Consider the following 20508-nt stretch of genomic DNA (forward strand, 5'->3'; position numbering starts at 1 on the left):
GAGTGAACAAAGGGGACAGACTAAATCAAGGACCTACAAAATCAATTCATATTCCTTTTTTTCAAAATGGAAATTCCTGGACAACATTAAACCCTTCAGAAAACACAAGGCTGCAATCTACATAATGGCCATATGAAAGTCATTGTATATCAGTGATTTCTGTTTGTGGCAGCTCTGAGATTCCCAGCTCATATTTCAGTTTTACTGGTTTAAACATTATTTATTATTGTCATTACTACAGAGAAAAACTGGAATACAATACTCAAAAAATGTTATGATTGAGTCTTGGTGGTGTGCATTTATTTGTTGCATTTGTAAACCACATTTTCCCACCTCTTTGCAGGCTCAATGTGGCTTACATAGTACCGTGAGGTGTTAGCCACCTCCGGTGATGAAAAAAATACAGAGTGATGATGTTACAGAAAATTAGAGAATCAAGAGAAGAGTGATATATTGTTCATTGCAGGTTATGACTTCGTTGTGTTGCTGAGTTCAGTTACTTAAGTTGGATCAGTAGTGTATGCCTTTTCGAACATTCATGGCTGCTGCATCTTTGCGCTCACAGCGCATGGATTAGTTCACCATGAGGATTTCTGAACGAACATATTTAACTGGATAATTTTTTTAATGTTCAATGAGATATTCCTGTTGACTGTGAACATCGGTGCCATAATGAGTGTGTGAACACTTTGAGGTTGTTATAATAGCTCACTGAATCAAACAACCTCAAAGTGTTCACACACTCATTATGGCACCGATGTTCACAGTCAACAGGAATATCTCATTGAACATTAAAAAAATTATCCAGTTAAATATGTTCGTTCAGAAATCCTCATGGTGAACTAATCCATGCGCTGTGAGCGCAAAGATGCAGCAGCCATGAATGTTCGAAAAGGCATACACTACTGATCCAACTTAAGTAACTGAACTCAGCAACACAACGAAGTCATAACCTGCAATGAACAATATATCACTCTTCTCTTGATTCTCTAATTTTCTGTAACAACATCACTCTGTATTTTGCAATTGGGCTCTTGAAAAATGTCATATAATAGCTCACTGAATCAATGACATTTTTTAAGAGCCCAGTTGCAATTCATTTGACCCCTGATGCAGGCATAGTGACGCCACAACGCGGCCAATGTCAAGTCTATCAATAAAGGACTCCTGACTATTGCATAATTGATTGCCCTTTGTGCTATATTTTTTTCGTTTGTGTGTGTGTGCTTTGACCATCTCTTCTGCCATATGCTTGCAACGCATGCCGTGACCTGGGCTGCTATTTGTAGGAGAGAACACATCCAAAGCTTCATATTTCATTGCCTACCATAATATCAATATGAGCAAACTGAACAGATCCAGATTGTAGATATCACAGAGATGGGATCATACTAAGCTACAGTATGATCCCATGGATTTATGAGACAGAGTCAACATGGATTTAGTGAAGGAAAATCTTGCCTCACCAATCTACTACATTTCTTTGAAGGGGTGAACAAACATGTGGAAAAGGAGGAGCTGGTTGATATTGTGTATCTGGATTTTCAGAAGGCGTCTGACAAAGTACCTCATGAAAGACTTCAGAGGAAATTGGAGAGTCATGGGATAGGAGGTAGTGTTCTATTGTGGATTAAAAACTGGTTAAAAGATAGAAAACAGAGAGTAGGGTTAAATGGTCAGTATTCTCAATGGAGATGGGTAGTTAGTGGGGTTCCCCAGGGGTCTGTGCTGGGACCGCTGCTTTTTAACATATTTATAAATGATCTAGAGATGGGAGTAACTAGTGAGGTAATTAAATTTGCTGATGACACAAAATTATTCAAAGTCGTTAAATCGCGGGAGGATTGTGAAACATTACAAGAGGACCTTACGAGACTGGGAGACTGGGCATCTAAATGGCAGATGACGTTTAATGTGAGCAAGTGCAAAGTGATACTTGGGAAAGAAGAACCCGAATTATAGCTACGTCATGCAAGGTTCCACATTAGGAGTCAAAGACCAAGACAGGGATCTAGGTGTCGTCGTTGATGATACGTTGAAACCTTCTGCTCAGTGTGCTGCTGCGGCTCAGAAAGCAAATACAATGTTAAGTATTATTAGGAAAGGAATGGAAAACAAAAATGAGGATGTTATAATGCCTTTGCATCACTCCATGGTGCGACCGCACCTCGAATAGTGTGTTCAATTCTGGTCGCCGCATCTCAAAAAAAGATATAGTGGAATTAGAAAAGGTACAGAGAAGGGCGACAAAAATGATAAAGGGGATGGGACGACTTCCTTATGAGGAAAGGCTAAAGCGGCTAGGGCTCTTCAGCTTGGAGAAAAGGCAGTTGAGAGGAGATATGCTAGAGGTCTATAAAATAATGAGTGGAGTTGAACAGGTAGATGTGAAGCGTCTATTTACACTTTCCAAAAATACAAGAACTAGGGGGCATGCGATGAAGCTACAATGTAGTAAATTTAAAACGAATCAGAGAAAAGTTTTCTTCACTCAATGTGTAATTAAACTCTGGAATTCGTTGCCAGAGAACGTGGTAAAGGCGGTTAGCTTAGTGGAGTTTAAAAAAGGTTTGGACGGCTTCCTAAAGGAAAGTCCAGAGGCCATTATTAAATGGACTTGGGGAAAATCCACTATTTCTGGGATAAGCAGTATAGAATGTTTTGTAGTTTTTTGGGATCTTCCTAGGTATTTGTGACCTGGATTGGCCACTGTTGGAAACATGATGCTGGGCTTGATGGACCTTTGGTCTTCCCCAGTATGGCAACAGTTATGTATGTATGTACCTGTATGACTTGCTCACTGGTGCCCCCTGCCCAACCTACCCCACCTGCTTTGCCACTGCCAATGAGAGAAGGTGAACTGGAAACAATTTTTGCACCCCTCCATATTTGTACCCTGTGCAGGCCGCATCCCTCCCACAGCCCTTGGTATGGTGCTGCACAGAGACAACCCAAAAATAAACATCACCCAAAAGAATTAACTGTATACCATTTATATTGATCTACATTTTCTGTTTTGTTTTAGGGCACCATGTAAATATCAATATAATATTAACAAATATTGTTTTTCTTTCTAATGATTTTGACTTTTCCTCTTTTTCTTCCTACATCTTCAATTTCCCCTTTCCAAGTGAGACATTCCAGCAGCACTGGCCAGAGAGTTGAAAGAGCAAGCTCCATCAAGGTGCATCCTCCATGTCACTCACTAGTAAACAGAGGCCAACACCAGAAATGGTGCCACCACAAGGCACAGCTAGCCAGTCAGCTGAGTTGTCAGAATCTGGGAGGCAGCTTAACATGCTGGAAGCGCATGGCTGGCAGGGATCCCCATGCCCTGCCAGTTGAAGAGAGAAGCAAGTCAACCAGACAGGTGGCAGGATCCTATGCTGTAGCACCTACTGTTTTTCCTCCTCTTCCTAAAGGCTGACATCATGAGTATTTCAAAACACATGATTGCAGGTCAGTATGTGTTTGTGGTGCAAGCCTTACGGAAGGGGGGGAGGGTCGCAGGCCAAAGGTTCATTTGTCGAAGGCACACAGAACCTTTGCACCAGCCCTAGCCACCACAATAGCAGCATCCAGTCCCATCCTTCCCAAGCCCGAGCATGCCAAATCTATGGCATATGCAAGCCAAACTGATCTGACTGATGAAGAATATGTATTAAGATCCCTTCCAACATAGCTCATCCTGTGGACAGAGCCAAAGCAATAACATCAGCCTAGGAATTGTTTTTTATATATAATTCCTAGGCTGATGTTATATATATATATATCTTACTGAAGGAAGAAAGGCCACTAAGTTGCAATGCAGGAAACTTAAACTAGGGGGGGGGGGTCAAAAGTTACACAATACCTCAAACTATTATAATATGCTGCCAGCACAGCACAGAGCATGGGAAATTATAAGACCTCCACTGTAGAACAATTCAAACTGGTTCAGCTTTTGCAGGGAGATGAATTAGAAACATCTGAATATCTTAGTCAGGGCCAACTATAGCATAAAGATTTTGGAGGACATCCAGATATCATAGGGAAAGGGGTTCTCCTCTTCTCTCCCTGAAGGATCCTCTCCATTTTCTCTCCTTCACAGACCTCTTGTCTCCTCCCTCATCTGCACCCTACAATTGTCTTCTCTGCCTTACCTCCCCTCACGCCCCCTTCTTTTTCCCGGGAACCATGCAAGATCCTATATCTCAGTGATGGCGAACCTATGGCACGCGTGCCAGAGAGGGCACGCAGAGCCCTCTCCCTTGACACGCGCGCCGTCGCCATTGCTGGTCCGCCCACTCTCCCTCCCTTTGGCCTCCCTCCAACCCAACAAGCATCGGGCCGCCCGTCCTCCCTCCCTCCCAGCACCAGGAACCCCCCTCCTCCTAAAATTTAAAAAGTGTACTGTCCTCGGAGTCGGGGTTAAGGCGGCGTGCGTCGGCAGCGAAGCGCGTGTTCTTCGCTCAGCGTGCCTTCGGTCTTTCCTGTCTCTCAAGCTGCGGGACCAGAGCTTGAGAGACAGGAAAGGCTGAAGGTGCGCCGAGCGAAGAACACATGCTTCGCTGCCGACGCACGCCGCCTTAACCCCGACTCCGAGGACGGTACGCTTTTTAAATTTTAGGAGGAGGGGGGTTCCTGGTGCTGGGAGGGAGGGAGGACGTGCGGGCGGCCCGATGCTTGTTGGGTTGGAGGGAGGCCGGCCTGGTGCTGTCTGTGTGCTGCTGGGTGGGAGGGAGGCCTGCTGCTGCTGCGTGCTGGGAGGGAGGGAGACCTGATGGTGGGTGCTGGGTGGGAGGGAGGCCTGATGGTGGGTGCTGGGAGGGAGTGAGGGCAGGGGGGGAGAGGAGGGTGGCTGGACATTTGTGGCTGGAGGGGAGAGGAGGGTTGCTGGACATTTGTGGCTGGAGGGGAGAGGAGGGTTGCTGGACATGGATGGAGGGCAAGAAATGAAGAAGAAAGGAGGAAAGTAAAGAAATAAATGGAAAGGAAGCCCTGGAAACGGAGTTAAGAGAACAGATAGAGAGCAGCAGAATCAGTGACTAGAACCCATATGGATAGAAAAACAAAACCACCAGACAACAAAGGTAGGAAAAATCATTTTATTTTCATTTTAGTGTTTGGAATATGTCGAATTTGAGAATTTACATCTGCTGTCTTATTTTGCACTGGGAATACTGGAGCTGTAACAGCATACAGAAATGATTTATAATGGAAGAAAATAATGTTATTTTTTTTCTCCTATACTAGTATATTATTTTCAATGATGTCTGTTTATATGCACCATGGCTGGTGTAAGGGGTGTGGCTATCATAGGGGTGGAGTCATATGTGGTGACCCCGCCCATAATGAGTACCAGCACTTTGTGATAATTCGATTTTGGGTTGCTGTTTGGGCACTCGGTCTCTGAAAGGTTCGCCATCACTGCTCTATCTCATGCACCCACACCCTGTGTGATCCTCTATCTTCTCTACCCACACCCTAGACAATTCATCTCTTCAACACCCCTCATCCTCTCCCCATTCCCAACACCCCTAGATGAATCCATCTTTCTCTCAACCCCCACTTCATGAACCCTCCCTCTTCCCTCCATTGACAACAGGAGGACAGAGACGCTTCATGACAGATTTTACTTCTCTGTTAGCTAACTTTAGTCTGACGGTTTAAATGCATGGAGCTGGAAGATCCTATGAAACTACAGGGCCTGGATGTTCAAACTGCAGAATGAAGCTAGCCAATACAAAAGGCAAATATGGATTGAAGAGCTGTTCGATTCATTGTACCTGCTATATTAAACTGTGTGGCGTTCAGCTCCTGCAGCAGGCGGTCCAGTTCACACAGACCTCCTCCTAGGAAAGAGGAAGAGAAGAGCAGCTGATCCTTCCCTTTGGGTGTCCGGGGTTTGCACACAGTGCTGAAACATTAATTAGAACAAAAATTTGAATATATAGAGCAACACAGTTTGAAGGTGCAATACTAAGAATCAGGTTTCTTTAGCTATTTCAGCTGGCAGCAAACAGAATGAATGATTAAGATGCCTTTCTATCCTTTCTCACTTTCTTCTATTCCCTGAAGAAAAAATATTAGGTATTTATAAATTTATTTTGAAAACTCCTCCTTAGTTGCTCCAGCCATTAAGGAAACTGAAGGTGCATCATTAGAAAAATCTCAGGTGTGAAAACATTTTAGGCACCAGATCACCCAGATACTGAAAAATCTGGCACCTGGTGTTGCTATAGGCCAAGTTTAAGACACTGCTATCACTGGTACAAGCCTAGACCCAAGTGGGTTGACATAAACCAGGGATGCTTCGGGTGCTGGGCCATGCAAAAGTGGAGGTAACGGGGGAAGAAGAGATCAATGAAAAGCAAATATCAATGAAAAAGCAAAAAAAAAAAAGAAAACCAAATGAAAAGCAAGAAAACAAAACCAGCGAAACAAAAGAAAAGCACAATATTCAAAGCCCCTAACATAAACAACCCCCTTCCAAGAAAATACAGAAAATATCAAATGAAAAAGTTATGAATAATAAAAAAAAATCCATGGTTTATATGAGTGTTATTTTTGATACAGAGTCTTGTCTTTGGGGTCCTTTTACTAAGCTGCAGTAACAAATTGCCTCAGCATGTCCTTATATGGGTCTTTCCTGCATATTAAGGCCACTTTTACCATGGCCATAAAATGGCCTTTTTTCTGTTTATTTCATTAATGACCATGTGCTAATGTTACTATTAGTGTGCAGCAATTGAAAACAATTACTACAAGAGAACTTACCGCCTCCTATTTAGGAGGCGGTAAAGGCTCTTACTGCAACCTTGCGGTAACCAATTGGCAAGTGCTAATGTGCATACACTAACTGGTCACTGCTCCCATGCCCACTCTCTGCCCATTCCACACCCATGCCACACACCTTTAACCCCAGAATTTTAAAATAAATACCATGTGCTTAGCAAGCAGACAGCAAAACTAACACTGGACACTTTAGTTTGTCTTGTGTTAAGCTGTTAACCTTGCATTAGGCACACATTAGCATCTACTGCAGCACAGTGGAAGGCCCCTTTGTAATTTGTTGATAATTTTAATATTTTGTGTCAGAATTATATAGTCATAGAAACAGAGAAAATGAAGACAGATAAAGACCATAGCCCTTCCTCTCTCTTAGAGATCCTATTTACTTGTCTGAAATTTTCTTGAATTTACAGTCTTTGTATCTACCACCTTCACAGGGATGCCATTGCCATTCCATGAACTCATCACCATTCTTGTGAAGAAATATTTCCTTAGGTTACTCCTTTCATCTTCATTCTATGCCCCCTCATTCCAAAGTTTCCTTTCAGCTGAAAAAAGCTTGCCTCCTGTGCATTTATACCATGGAGGTATTTAATAACAAGGTTAAATGCCTTCCAGGACCTTCCTTCAGTAGGAATACCAAATACTAACTGTGATCAGAGAAGAGAGTAAGGATTCTAACACTGATATTGTAATTCACCAGAGGACAAATGATCTGGCCAACAATAGCACACTTGGAATGCAGAGAACTTTCCAGAAGCTGTGGAAGGGGCTAAGTCTTTGGTTCAGACTGTAGCTTTTTCCAAAGTACTACCAACTTATGGAAAGGGAGAGGAACAATTACATAACACAGAAAAGTTCAATAAGTGGCTCAAAGCCTGGTGTCAACAGGAAGGTTTTAGATACATAGGAAGATGGGGCAATATATGGGGAAAACAAAATCTCTACTGTAATGATGGGATACATCTTTCTGTGGCAGGAAAACAGATCCTTGGGGATAAATTGAGACAGAATGTCTCTAGACATTTAAACTAGGGTGTGGGGGTGACGTGGAGGGGCATAATCAAAAGGGGAGCCCAAGCATTCCTGAAGACATCCTCGCAGAACGTCCTGGCGAAGGGGTGGGAAAACCCGTATTATCGAAACAAGATGGACGTCCATCTTTTGCTTCGATAATATGGTCAGGGACGCCCAAATCTTGACATTTAGGTCGTCCCTAGAGATGGTCGTCCTTAGATTTGGTTGTTTCTGATTTTCGGCGATAATGAAAACTAAGGACACCCATCTCAGAAATGACCAAATGCAAGCCCTTTGGTTGTGGGAGGAGCCAGCATTCGTAGTGCACCTGTCCCCCTGACATGCCAGAACACCAACAGGGCACCCTAGGGGGGTACTGCAGTGGATTTCACAAATTGCTCCCAGGTACATAGCTCCCTTACCTTGTGTGCTGAGCCCCCAAAACCCACTCCCCACAACTGTACACCACTACTATAGCCCTTATGGGTGAAGGGGGCACTTACATGTGGGTACAGTGGGTTTCTGGTGGGTTTTGGAGGGCTCAAATACCACCACAAGTGTAACAGGTGGGGGGGGGGGGGGTGGACCTGTGTCCACCTGCCTGAAGTGCACTGCACCCACTAAAACTGCTCCAGGGACCTGCATACTGCTGTCATGGAGCTGGGTATGGCATTTGAGGCTGGCAAAAACAAATTTTAAAGATTTTTTTTTTAGGGTGGGAGAGGGGGTTGGTGACCACTTGGGGAGTAAGGGGAGGTCATCCCCGATACCCTCCGGTGGTCACCTTTTCATGGCTTGGTGCCAAGAAAAAATGGACCAGGTAAAGTTGGCCAAGTGCTTGTCAGGGACATCCTTCTTTTCTCCGTTATCGGCCAAGGACGCCCATCTCTTAATCATGCCCCAGTCCCGCCTTCACTATGGTGCCGACACCCCCGTGAACTTTGGTCGTCCCTGTGACGGGAAGCAGTTGAAGATCCTCAAAATCGGCTTTCGATTATGCCGATTTGGGCGACCCTGAGAGAAGGACGCCTGTCTCCTGATTTGTGTCAGAAGATGGGTGCCCTTCTCTTTCAAAAATAAGCCTGATAGTAAATATGATGGCAGATACCAAGACCAGCTTGGTCCATCTAGTCTGCCCAAAGAGGCAGCCAGAGCTGCTCCTGGCACTCTGTGCAAGTTACACTCTGTCATGTTCAAATACTGCTTTACCAACGAGGCAGTCATACAATCATGGAAGAGTGGTTGTATAAATTTTGGTGCAGCATAGTCACATTTTCCCAAGGACAAGCAGGCCATATTCTCACATGTGAGTGACGTCATCCATGTCACCCGGTCCAGAACAGTGGGTTTCGGGAGGGTTTTGGAGGGCTCACATTTACCACCACAAGTCTAGCAGGTGGGGGGGAGTGGACCTGGTTCCACCTGCCTGAAGTGCACTGCACCCACTAAAACTGCTCCAGGGACCTGCATACTGCTGTCATGGAGCTGGGTATGATATTTGAGGATGGCAGAGAAGCTGGAAAAAATATTTTTTTAATTTTTTTTGGAGGGTGGGAGGGGGTTAGTGACCACTGGGGGAGTAAGGGGAGGTCATCCCTGATTCCCTCCGGTCGTCATCTGGTCATTTAGGGCACATTTTTGTGGCTTGGTCGTAAGAAAAAAAAAAAAAGACCAGGTAAAGTTGTCCAAGTGTTTGTCAGGGACGCCCTTCTTTTTTCCATTTTCGGTCGAGGACACCCGTGTTAGGCATGCCCCAGTCTCGCCTTTGCTACGCCTCCGACACGCCCCCGTGAACTTTGGTCATCCCTGTGATGGAAAGCAGTTGAGGACGCCCAAAATCAGCTTTCGATTATACTGATTTGGGCGACCCTGAGAGAAGGATGCACATCTTTCGATTTGTGTCGGAACATGGGTGCCCTTCTCTTTCGAAAATACGCCTGATGGACTCCCAGACTGTGTAGTGATGCTGCAACTACTGCAAGACACTTGGTGAAAACCATGGGAGCCGAGAGGCCTAAAGGCAACACGTGGTACCCTGTGACCTGGAAGTATCGGGATGTGAGTGCAAGCATCCTTTAAGTCCAGAGAGCATAGCTAATCGTTTTCATGAATCATGGGGAGAAAGGTGCCCAGGGAAACCATCCTGAGCTTTTCTTTGACCAGGAATATGTTCAGGGCACTTAAGTCTTGGATGGGACTCATCCCCTCTGTTTTCCTGGGCACAAGGAAGTACCCGGAATAGAATCCCTGCCCTTCTTTCCCTGATGGAACAGGCTCAACCCCATGGGCCGTTAGAAGGGCGGAGAGTTTCTCTGCAAGTACCTGCTTGTGCTCAGAGCTGAAGTGAGACACTCTCAGTGGGAAATTTGGTGGACGTTGATGCCAATGCAGGCGTAACTGAGATGGACTATTTGGAGAACCCACTGGTTGGAGGTTAAAAGGGGCCACCTTTCTTGGAAAAAATTCATTCTCTCCTGACCAACAGGCCATCTGGGATGGTTACATTTAGTACAGCTATGCTCTGCTGGAGCCAGTCAAAAGCTTTGGATGCATGCTGTTGATGAGAACCGGGACCGGTGCTGAGGCTGATGAGAAGGAGCATACTTATGTCTCTGAGAGTAGTAAAGACCCCTCTTCAACTTGCCCAAAAACCTCCTGGATGAGGAGGAAGGTGCAGAAGGTATCTCGCAGGAGAGAATATCAATGGTGTCAGTGTGTTTCTTGATGAGGTCAGGGATCTTCTCCACCTTGTCACCAAAAACATTATTTCCCTGGCATGTGGCATCCACCAATCTCTGCTGGACAGCTGGGTCCAAGTCAGTGACATGCACCCATGAGAGTCTGCGCAACACTATACTCTGGGCAGAGATCCTGGACACCACATAAAAGGTGTGATAGGCGCTCCTGGCCAAGAACTTTCTACACACCTTCTGCTGCTTGACCAACTGGTAAAGTGATTCAGCCGGTTCAGGAGTGTGAGAGAATCCACCAAATTAGACATACTGCGCACCAAGGTCCGCAAGTACAGGCTCATGTACATAAGTACTGCCATACTGGGAAAGACCAAAGGTCCATCAAGCCCAGCATCCTGTTTCCAACAGTGGCCAATCCAGGTCACAAATACCTGGCAAGATCCCAAAAAACTACAAAACATTCTATACTGCTTATCCCAGAAATAGTGGATTTTCTCCAAGTCCAATTTAATAATGGTCTATGGACTTTTTCTTTAGGAAGCCGTCCAAACCTTTTTCAAACTTCACTAAGCTAACCACCTTTACCACATTCTCTGGCAACGAATTCCAGAGTTTAATTACACATTGAGTAAAGAAAAATTTTCTCTGATTCGTTTTAAATTTACTACATTGTAGCTCCATCACATGCCCTCTAGTCCTAGTATTTTTGGAAAGCGTAAGCAGACACTTCACATCTACCCACTCTACTCCACTCATTATTTTATAGACCTCTACCATATCTCCCCTCAGCCGCCTTTTCTCCAAGCTGAAGAGCCCTAGCCGCTTTAGCCTTTCCTCATAGGGAAGTCATCCCATCCCCTTTATCATTTTCGTCGCCCTTCTCTGCACCTTTTCTAATTCCACTATATCTTTTGAGATAAGGTGACCAGAATTGAACACAATATTCGAGGTGCGGTCGCACCATGGAGCGATACAAAGGCATTATAACATCCTCATTTTTGTTTTCCATTCCTTTCCTAGTAATACCTAACATTCTATTTGCTTTCTGAGCCACAGCAGCACACTGAGCAGAAGGTTTCAACGTAACATCAATGATGACACCTAGATCCCTTTCTTGGTCTGTGACTCCTAACATGGAACCTTGTATGACGTAGCTATAATTCAGGTTCCTCTTTCCCACATGCATCACTTTGCACTTGCTCACATTAAACGTCATCTGCCATTTAGACACCCAGTCTCCCAGTCTTGTAAGGTCCTCTTGTAATTTTTCACAATCCTCCCGTGATTTAACAACTTTGAATAATTTTGTGTCATCAGCAAATTTAATTACCTCCCTAGTTACTCCCATCTCTAGATCATTTATAAATATGTTAAAAAGCAGTGGTCCCAGCACAGACCCCTGGGGAACCCCACTAACTACCCTTCTCCATTGAGAACAATGACCATTTAACCCTACTCTCTGTTTTCTACCTTTTAACCAGTTTTTAATCCACAATAGAACACTACCTCCTATCCCATGACTCTCCGATTTCCTCTGGAGTCTTTCATGAGGTACTTTATCAAACGCCTTCTGAAAATCCAGAAACACAATATCAACCAGCTCACATTTATCCACGTTTGTTCACCCCTTCAAAAAAATGTAGTAGATTGGTGAGGCAAGATTTCCTTTCACTAAATCTATGTTGACTTTTGTCTCATTAATCCATGCTTTTGAATATGCTCTGTAATTTTGTCCTTTATAATAATCTCTAGCATTTTGCCTGGCACTGACGTCAGACTCATCGGTCTATAATTTCCCGGATCTCCTCTGGAACCTTTTTTAAAAACCGGCGTTACATTGACCACCCTCCAATCTTCTGGTATCACGCTCGATTTTAAGGATAAATTACATATTACTAACAAGAACTCCGCACGTTCATTTTTTAGTTCTATCAGTACTCTGGGTGTCACGTTTTCCAAACACGCAGGAACTCGGATTGTGAGCCCTTGGGCCACTGCCGAGGAGCGGCAGGCAAAACCACCCCACACCGGCGACTAGGCAGAACAGGACTGGACCCCCGGACTGGAGTAGCAGCAGAGGCAAACAAGCAGGAAAGCAGAGCAGGCACACTTAAACTTCACCTGCACTTGGCCACCTTTCATCAGGAGTTGAGCTCCTGACTGCGAGTGGCCAGCAGGACTTACTGGGCAAGGCGGGGCTGGATACCCACTAGGCTGAACCAGGACTGAGGGTCAGAGGGGAAAGGAACATACAGGGGCAGCAGGGCAAGGAAGGGAAAGCTCACGGGCAGGACTGAAAGCTGCAAGCAGCCACTAAAACAGGGAACAAGACACTGAAAACAAGACACAAACAGACAACCAAGAACTAGACACAGAACAGTAGAATAACTACTACTAATCATTTCTATAGTGCTATTAGACATACGCAGCACTGTACACATTGTATGCAGATACTTTCTCTGTCCCTAGAGGGCTCCAAGGTACAAGCCTGGTCTGGGCAGGCAGCAGACAGAAGAGAAAACCAGGATACTAGCTGGGTCAGGGACAGGCAGCAGGCAAAAGAGAAAACCAGAAAACAAGCCAAGTCAGTGCAGGCAGTAGGCAGTAGAGAAAACCAGGATACTAGCCAGATCAGGGACAGGCAGCAGGCACAAAAGAAAACCAGAAAACAAGCCAAGTCAGGGCAGGCAGCAGAGAAAACCAGGAAACAAGCCGGGTCTGGGCAGACAGCAGAATCAGGCAAGAAACTAAAACAAGAAACCAGCCTAGGCAGAAGTGCACAGCGCACCAACATACCAGGGACCTTAGACGATGCAAAGGCAAAGCAGAGAGTTTCAAAATGGCTAATAAGACCAGCAGCAGCTGAGGCTCACTGCTGCAATCACCAGGCAACTAAGAGTGCTGTGCAGGTTCAAACAAAACAAGCAAGTCTGGCAGGCTGGAAGATCCGGACTGGACTTGGCTGAAGTCTGGAACGGGAAACAGCACACAGACAATCCAATGCAGCCAGCACACAGAGACAGAACTAACACAGGAAGAACAGACAGGAGCCAGCTCAAAAGCTGACCGCCGGAAGTACGGTGAGTCGGAGAGGGGTCACGGCCACAGACGTGACACTGGGATGAATACCATCCAGTCCAGGAGATTTGCTACTCTTCAGTTTGTAGAACTGCCCCATTACATCCTCCAGATTTACAGAGAATTCGTTAAGTTTATCCGACTCGTCAGCTTCGAATACCATTTCTTGCACCAGTATCCCACCCAAATCTTCCTTGGTGAAGACCGAAGCAAAGAATTCATCTCTCCGCTATGGCTTTGTCTTCCCTGATCGCCCTTTTTACTCCTTAGTCATCTAGCGGTCCAACTGATTCTTTTGCTGGCTTCCTGGTTTTAATACACCTAAAATAATTTTTACTATCAGGGGCATTTTCGAAAGAGAAGGGCGCCCATCTTCCGACACAAATCGGGAGATGGGCGTACTTCTCTCAGGGTCGCCCAAATCAGCATAATCAAAAGCCAATTTTGGGCGTCCTCAATTGCAGTCCGTCACGGGGACGACCAAAGTTCACGGGGGCGTGTCAGAGGCATAGCGAATGCGGTACTGGGGCGTACTTCAGAGATAGGCGTCCTCGGCCGACTTTACTTGATCCATTTTTTTTCATGACCAAGCCTCAAAAAGGTGCCCAAACTGACCAGATGACCACCGGAGGGAGTTGGGTATGACCTCCCCTTACTCCCCCAGTGGTCACCAACCCCCTCCCACTCTAAAAAAAAAAAAAAAAAAATTTTAATTTTTTGCCAGCCTCTATGCCAGCCTCAAATATCATGCCCAGCTCCATGACAGCAGTATGCAGGTCCCTGGAGCAGTTTTAGTGGGTGCACTGCACTTCAGGCAGGTGGACCCAGGCCCCCCCCCCCACCTGTTACACTTGTGCTGGTAAATGTGAGCCCTTCAAAACCCACCCGAAACTCACTGTACCCACATGTAGGTGCCCCCTTCACCCCTTAGGGATATGGTAGTGTTGTACAGTTGTGGGGAGTGGGTTTGGGGGGGGGGAGGTTGGGAGGGGCTCAGCACCGAAGGTAAGGGAGCTATTCACCTGGTAGCAATTTGAAGTTCACTGCAGTGCCCCCTAGGGTGCCTGGTTGGTGTCCTGGCATGTCAGGTGGACCAGTACACTATGAATGCTGGCTCCTCCCACAACCAAATGGCTTGGATTTGGTTGTTTTTGAGATGGGCGTCCCTGGTTTCCATTATCGCCGAAAACCGGGGACAACTATCTCTAAGGTCGACCATCTCAACATTTAGGTTCACCATCTCTAAGGTCGACCTAAATGTTGAGATTTGGGCGTCCCCGACTGTTATTATCGAAATGAAAGATGGACGTCCATCTTGTTGCGATAAAACGGGTGTCCCCGTCCCTTTCCCAGGACGTCCTTAGAGATGGTCATCCCCGTTCGATTATGCCCCTCTACGTGTTTTGGCCTCCAACGCAATCTTTTTTTCGAAGTCCCTCTTAGCCTTCTTTATCAGCGCTTTGCATTTGATTTGACATTCTTTATGCTGTTTCTTATTATTTTCAGATGGTTCCTTCTTCCATTTTCTGAAGGATTTTCTTTTAGCTCTAATACCTTCCTTCACCTCACTTTTTAACCACGCCGGCTGTCGTTTGGTCTTCCATCCTCCTTTTTTAATTTGCGGAATATATTTGGCCTGGGCTTCCAGGATGATGTTTTTGAACAGCATCCACGCCTGATGCAAATTTTTGACCCTCGCAGCCGCTGCTCTAAGTTTTTTTTTCACCATTCTTCTCATTTTATCATAGTCTCCTTTTTTAAAGTTAAACGCTAACGTATTTGATTTCCTATGTATACTTACTTCAAAGCTAATATCAAATCCGATCATATTATGATCACTGTTATCAAGCGGCCCCAGCACCGTTACCTCCCGTACCAGATCATGCGCTCCAGTAAGGACTAGGTCTAGAATTTTTCCTTCTCTCATCGGCTCCTGTACCAGCTGCTCCATAAAGCAGTCCTTGATTTCATCAAGGAATTTTACCTCCCTAACGTGCCCCGATGTTACATTTACCCAGTCAATATTGGGGTAATTGAAATCACCATTATTGTGTTGCCCAGTTTGTTTCCGTCCCTAATTTCCTTTAACATTTCTGCATCCGTCTGTTCATCCTGGCCAGGCGGACGGGTAGTACACTATCAATATCCCTTTCCCCTTTACACGTGGAATTTGAATCCATACTGATTCCAAGAAGAGTTTTGTTTCCTGCAGAATTTTCAATCTATTTGATTCAAGGCTCTCGTTACTATACAATGCTACCCCTCCACCAATTCGATCCACCCTATCACTATAATTTGTACCCCGGTATGACAGTGTCCCACTGGTTACCCTCCTTCCACCAGGTCTCAGAGATGCCTATTATATCTAATTTTTCATTTCGTGTAATATATTCTAACTCTCCCATCTTATTTCTTAGGCTCCTGGCATTCGCATATACAGTAGACATTTCAAACTATGTTTGTTGTTCCTATTTACATCATGCTTAGTACTTGACAGTATTAATTTGCAATCTTTTGTCTGTTTTTTTTTAAATTTTTATTTAAGGTCACCTGATCTACTATGGTCTCTTTTGCAACCTCACTATCCTGATACCCTATCTTCCCTGTTTTGGTGATATCTTTGAAAGATACCTTATCCCGAACCATGCGCTTCCCCCCGTTTCTAGTTTAAAAGCTGCTCTATCTCCTTTTTAAATGCTGATGCCAGCAGCCTGATCCCACCCTGGTTAAGGTGGAGCCCATCCTTTCAGAATAGGCTCCCCCTTCCCCAGAATGTTGCCCAGTTCCTAACAAATCTAAAACCCTCCAACCTGCACCTCCCTGCGCGTGGAATGGGTAGCATTTCAGAAAATGCTACCCTAGAGGTTCTGGATTTCAGCTTTTTTTTTTTTTTTTTGTTACATTTGTACCCTGCGCTTTCCCACTCATGGCAGGATCAATGCGGCTTACATGGGGCAATGGAGGGTTAAGTGACTTGCCCAGAGTCACAAGGAGTTGTCTGTGCCTGAAGTGGGAATCGAACTCAGTTCCTCAGTTCCCCAGGACCAAAGTCCACCACCCTAACCACAAGGCCACTCCTCTACTCCCTAAGAGTCTAAATTTGGCTTCCAGAACCTCTCTCCCACATTTTCCTATGTCATTGGTACCCACATGTACCAAGACAGCCAACTCCTCCCCAGCACTATCTAAAATCCTATCTAGGTGACATGTGAGGTCCGCCACCTTCACACCAGACAGGCAAGTCACCAGGCGATCTTCATGTCCACCAGCCACCCAGCTATCTATATACCTAATGATCGAATCACCAACTACAACAGCTGTCCTAACCCTCCCCCTCCCCCCCGGGCAGCACTTGGGAGACATATCTTCAGTGCGAGAGGATAGTGCATCCCCTGGTGGGCAGGTCCTGGCTACAGGAGTACTTTCTACTTCACCAGGGTGATGCTCTCCTTCTAGGAGACCTCCCTCCTCCAAGGTAGCACAGGGCCTACCAGACTGGAGGTGGAACTTCTCTATAACATATCTGTAGGTCTCCTCTATGTTCCTCTCTGTCTCCCTCAGCTCCACCAAGTCTGCTACTCTAGCCTCAAGAGAACGGATACATTCTCTGAGAGCTAGGAGCTCTTTGCATCAGGCACACACATATGACATCTCGCCAACTGGGAGATAATCATACATATGACACTCAATGCAAAAGACTGGATAGCACCCCTCTCGCTGCTGGACTGCTGACTCCATCTTAGTGCTTTTGAGTTTTTCAATAATTTAAAACTTGCTATAGTATTAAGGATATTAGCCTAATATAAAAGTGTCTAAGTTTATATAGTATATAGTATGATTTATTTAGTGTTTCCTTCTTAGATGGTAATGAAATGTATTTAAAACTCTGTAAGAGCACTCCTTGCTTGTTACCCTAATTACAATAACTGTAAGTGAAGAGTTGTCCTAGGGGTGGGCACGAAGACTAAACTAGATCCTGCAGTGCCTGCTAGAGTCTATCTGTTAATGCTGTGGTACAAAGCTTTTAAAACTAAGGGGAAAAGACTATGGAGATTAGTTGATAAAATTTGCTTTTCAATGTTTTTATTTTGCCTATCACTAACCTACAATTCCTCCTTTAAACCCCAATCTTTAAGTTCCCAAAGCACAAAGCAAAATAGTGTTTACTTACCAAAGAAATGTCCTCTTCTCTCATAACTTCTCAGAAAGAAAGTTCAGTGGGACATTTCCTCTTTATATTGTTTTGAATCTAAGGGGCCTTTTTTAAACAGGCTCTTTGAAGCTAACTCAGCAACCTATGGAAATATTCTACTTCCTCACACCTTAGCTAGCACCTAATTGAGGTCGCTGGACTTGCTACCTCTCCAGCAGGCAAAGAACAGAAAATAACTGCTTTTTAGAACAAGAGTTTTGGGCTGTTAAGTTTCTACCTCTAGAAAAGGTTTCAGTTTAAAACTATGGGAAAAATGCCTATTTCTAGAGAAAATTTCAGTTTAAAACTATGGGAAAAGGGTTGTACACTATGGCAACTAGTTAATAATACTTGCTTCTCTCTCTCTCTTTTTATTCCCCCCTTAATACTAAACTAGATCCTGCAATGCCTGCTAGAGTCTATCTGTTAATGCTGTGGTACAAAGTTTTTAAAACTAAGGGGAAAGACTATGGAGATTAGTTGATAAAATTTGCTTTTTTATATTTTTATTTTGCCTATCACTAACCTACAATTCCTCCTTTAAACCCCAATCTTTAAGTTCCCAAAACACAAAGTAAAATAGTGTTCTCTTACCAGGGCTAGTAAGATTGAATAAGGGAGATGAGCATAGAAGCCTGATACATCCTCCATCCAAAAGAACCCAGAGTTCTAGCTTCTCTGCCAGGGGGCACTGAAGCAGAGTCTCTAGAACTCCTGGCTCTTTTCAGCATGGATTCCACCACCAGGGAATGATGAGGTAACTGAGGCTTATCAAACCCTGGAGAGGTCTGGATCCAATACATGTTATCTATCTTCTTGGGCAGGACAGGGACCAACAGAGGGGACTTCCAGTGCTTCACCTGAATATCTTTCAGGATTCGATGAAGAGGGACTGTCACAGGCTCTCTAGGAGGAGATTCATAGTCCAGGACCTCGAACATCTCAGCCCTGAGCTCATCCTCGGTCTACAAATGAATGGGAATAGCAGATGCCATTTCCCACACAAAACCTGGGAAGGAAAGGCACTCAGGTGTAGATTTCACCCTTTCCTCTGGAGGGGAGGGGTCAAATGGGATGCCATAGGACTCCTCCTCTAAGAAGTACCATGGATCCTCATCAGACTCCCATGAGCGTTCCTCATCGGTGTCGGTGAAAAACTCCTCATGGGAGGGCTGAGACCGAGCCTGCCTTGAAACACAGGAGCAATGTTCTCGAGAAGGGCATCAAGGAATGGGTTCCAACCTTGACTCCGGCGTAGCTTCCTACATCAACAGGGGTGCCTACATAGGTGGCTGTCAATACTGGTGCCGAATGGGATACTGGCTTCGGAGACCTCACCCCAGGATGAGGGCCTTGGGGGGGGGGAGCAGGAAGTGGTACGGCTGGTGCAAGCACCCCAGATGCCAATGCACACTGCTGTAAAAACCCCACCAAAAGTTCAGGGAGCATGGCCCAGATGCGCTCATTGAGATGGGGCATCGGGAAAGGCTACAGCGCTTAAACCATTGGGAACCTTCAATGACATGGAAGGGAAAACAGCCGTGGCTAAATGAAATGACTTGATGATGACTACTCACTAGAAAAATCGAGGGAGAATTACCCGAATGGAGCTCAGGCCTAAGAGGGCCCAATGAGCGCATCAAAAATAAAGGAAACTTAGAAGTGGGGAAAAATAAGAAATGAAGTAAGATTATAAGGGAAGGGAGAGGGACCTTTCCAAAGAAAGAGAAACAAAACATCAGGGCAGAAAAACCCTGAAGGAAAGGCACAAAGCCCTAAAAAAGATGCTCACTCACCAGACACTGTGAGGAGCATGGGACAATCATGTTCTCTCCTCACTATGGATGAAAAGAAAATGATGGTCCTGTGCTCTCAAGGCGGGCGGGAAGGCACTGACGTATGCATGGTGGGGATGCTGCATGTGCTCAAAAAAGCTGTTTTTAGCTGTTTATGTTCTGCACCGGGTGACATGGATGACGTCACTCACATGTGAGAATATGGCCTGCTTGTCCTTGGGAAAATGTGACTATGCTGCACCAAAATTTATACAACCACTCTTCCATGATTGCATGACTGCCTAATTGGTAATGCAGTATTTGAACATGACAGAGTGTAACTTGAACAGAGTGCCAGGAGCAGCTCTAGCTGCCTCTTTGGGCAGACTAGATGGACCATGCTGGTCTTTATCTGCCATCATATGCCATGTTACTATGTTACTATCAGGCTTATTTTCAAAAGAGAAGGGTGCCTATCTTCCGACACAAATCAGGAGATGGGTGTCCTCTCAGGGTCACCCAAATCGGCATAATCGAAAGCCGATTTTGAGGATCCTCAACTGCTTCCCGTCACGGGGACGACCAAAAGTTCATGGAGGGCGTCGGCACCATAGCAAAGGTGGGACTGGGGCATGATTAAGAGATGGGCGTCCTCGGCCGACTTTACCTGGTCCATTTTTTGTTGCAACCAAGCCATGAAAAAGTGCCCAAACTGACCAGATGACCACTGGAGGGTATCGGGGATGACCTCCCCTTACTCCCCAAGTGGTCACCAACCCCCCTCCCACCCTAAAAAAAAAAAAATCTTTAAAATTTGTTTTTGCCAGCCTCATATGTCATACCCAGCTCCATGACAGCAGTATGCAGGTCCCTGGAGCAGTTTTAGTGGGTGCAGTGCACTTCAGGCAGGCGAACCCAGGTCCACCCCCCCCTACCTGTTACACTTGTGGTGGTAAATGTGAGCCCTCCAAAACCCACC

At 45.3% G+C, this 20508-nt stretch overlaps 1 protein-coding gene across 1 annotated transcript in view; it reads right to left on the reverse strand.

Annotated features, from left to right (window-relative positions):
* Nucleotides 1-20508, reverse strand: part of TGFB1I1 (transforming growth factor beta 1 induced transcript 1) — a 133766-nt gene that overhangs the window by 80054 nt on the left and 33204 nt on the right. The window contains exon 4 of the mRNA XM_030210350.1: nucleotides 5769-5899. Coding sequence (XP_030066210.1) covers nucleotides 5769-5899 — 131 coding nt within the window. The remainder of the gene's footprint in view (nucleotides 1-5768; nucleotides 5900-20508) is intronic.

This window comes from Microcaecilia unicolor, chromosome 7 (assembly GCF_901765095.1).
Source record: "Microcaecilia unicolor chromosome 7, aMicUni1.1, whole genome shotgun sequence".
Taxonomy (NCBI): domain Eukaryota; kingdom Metazoa; phylum Chordata; class Amphibia; order Gymnophiona; family Siphonopidae; genus Microcaecilia; species Microcaecilia unicolor.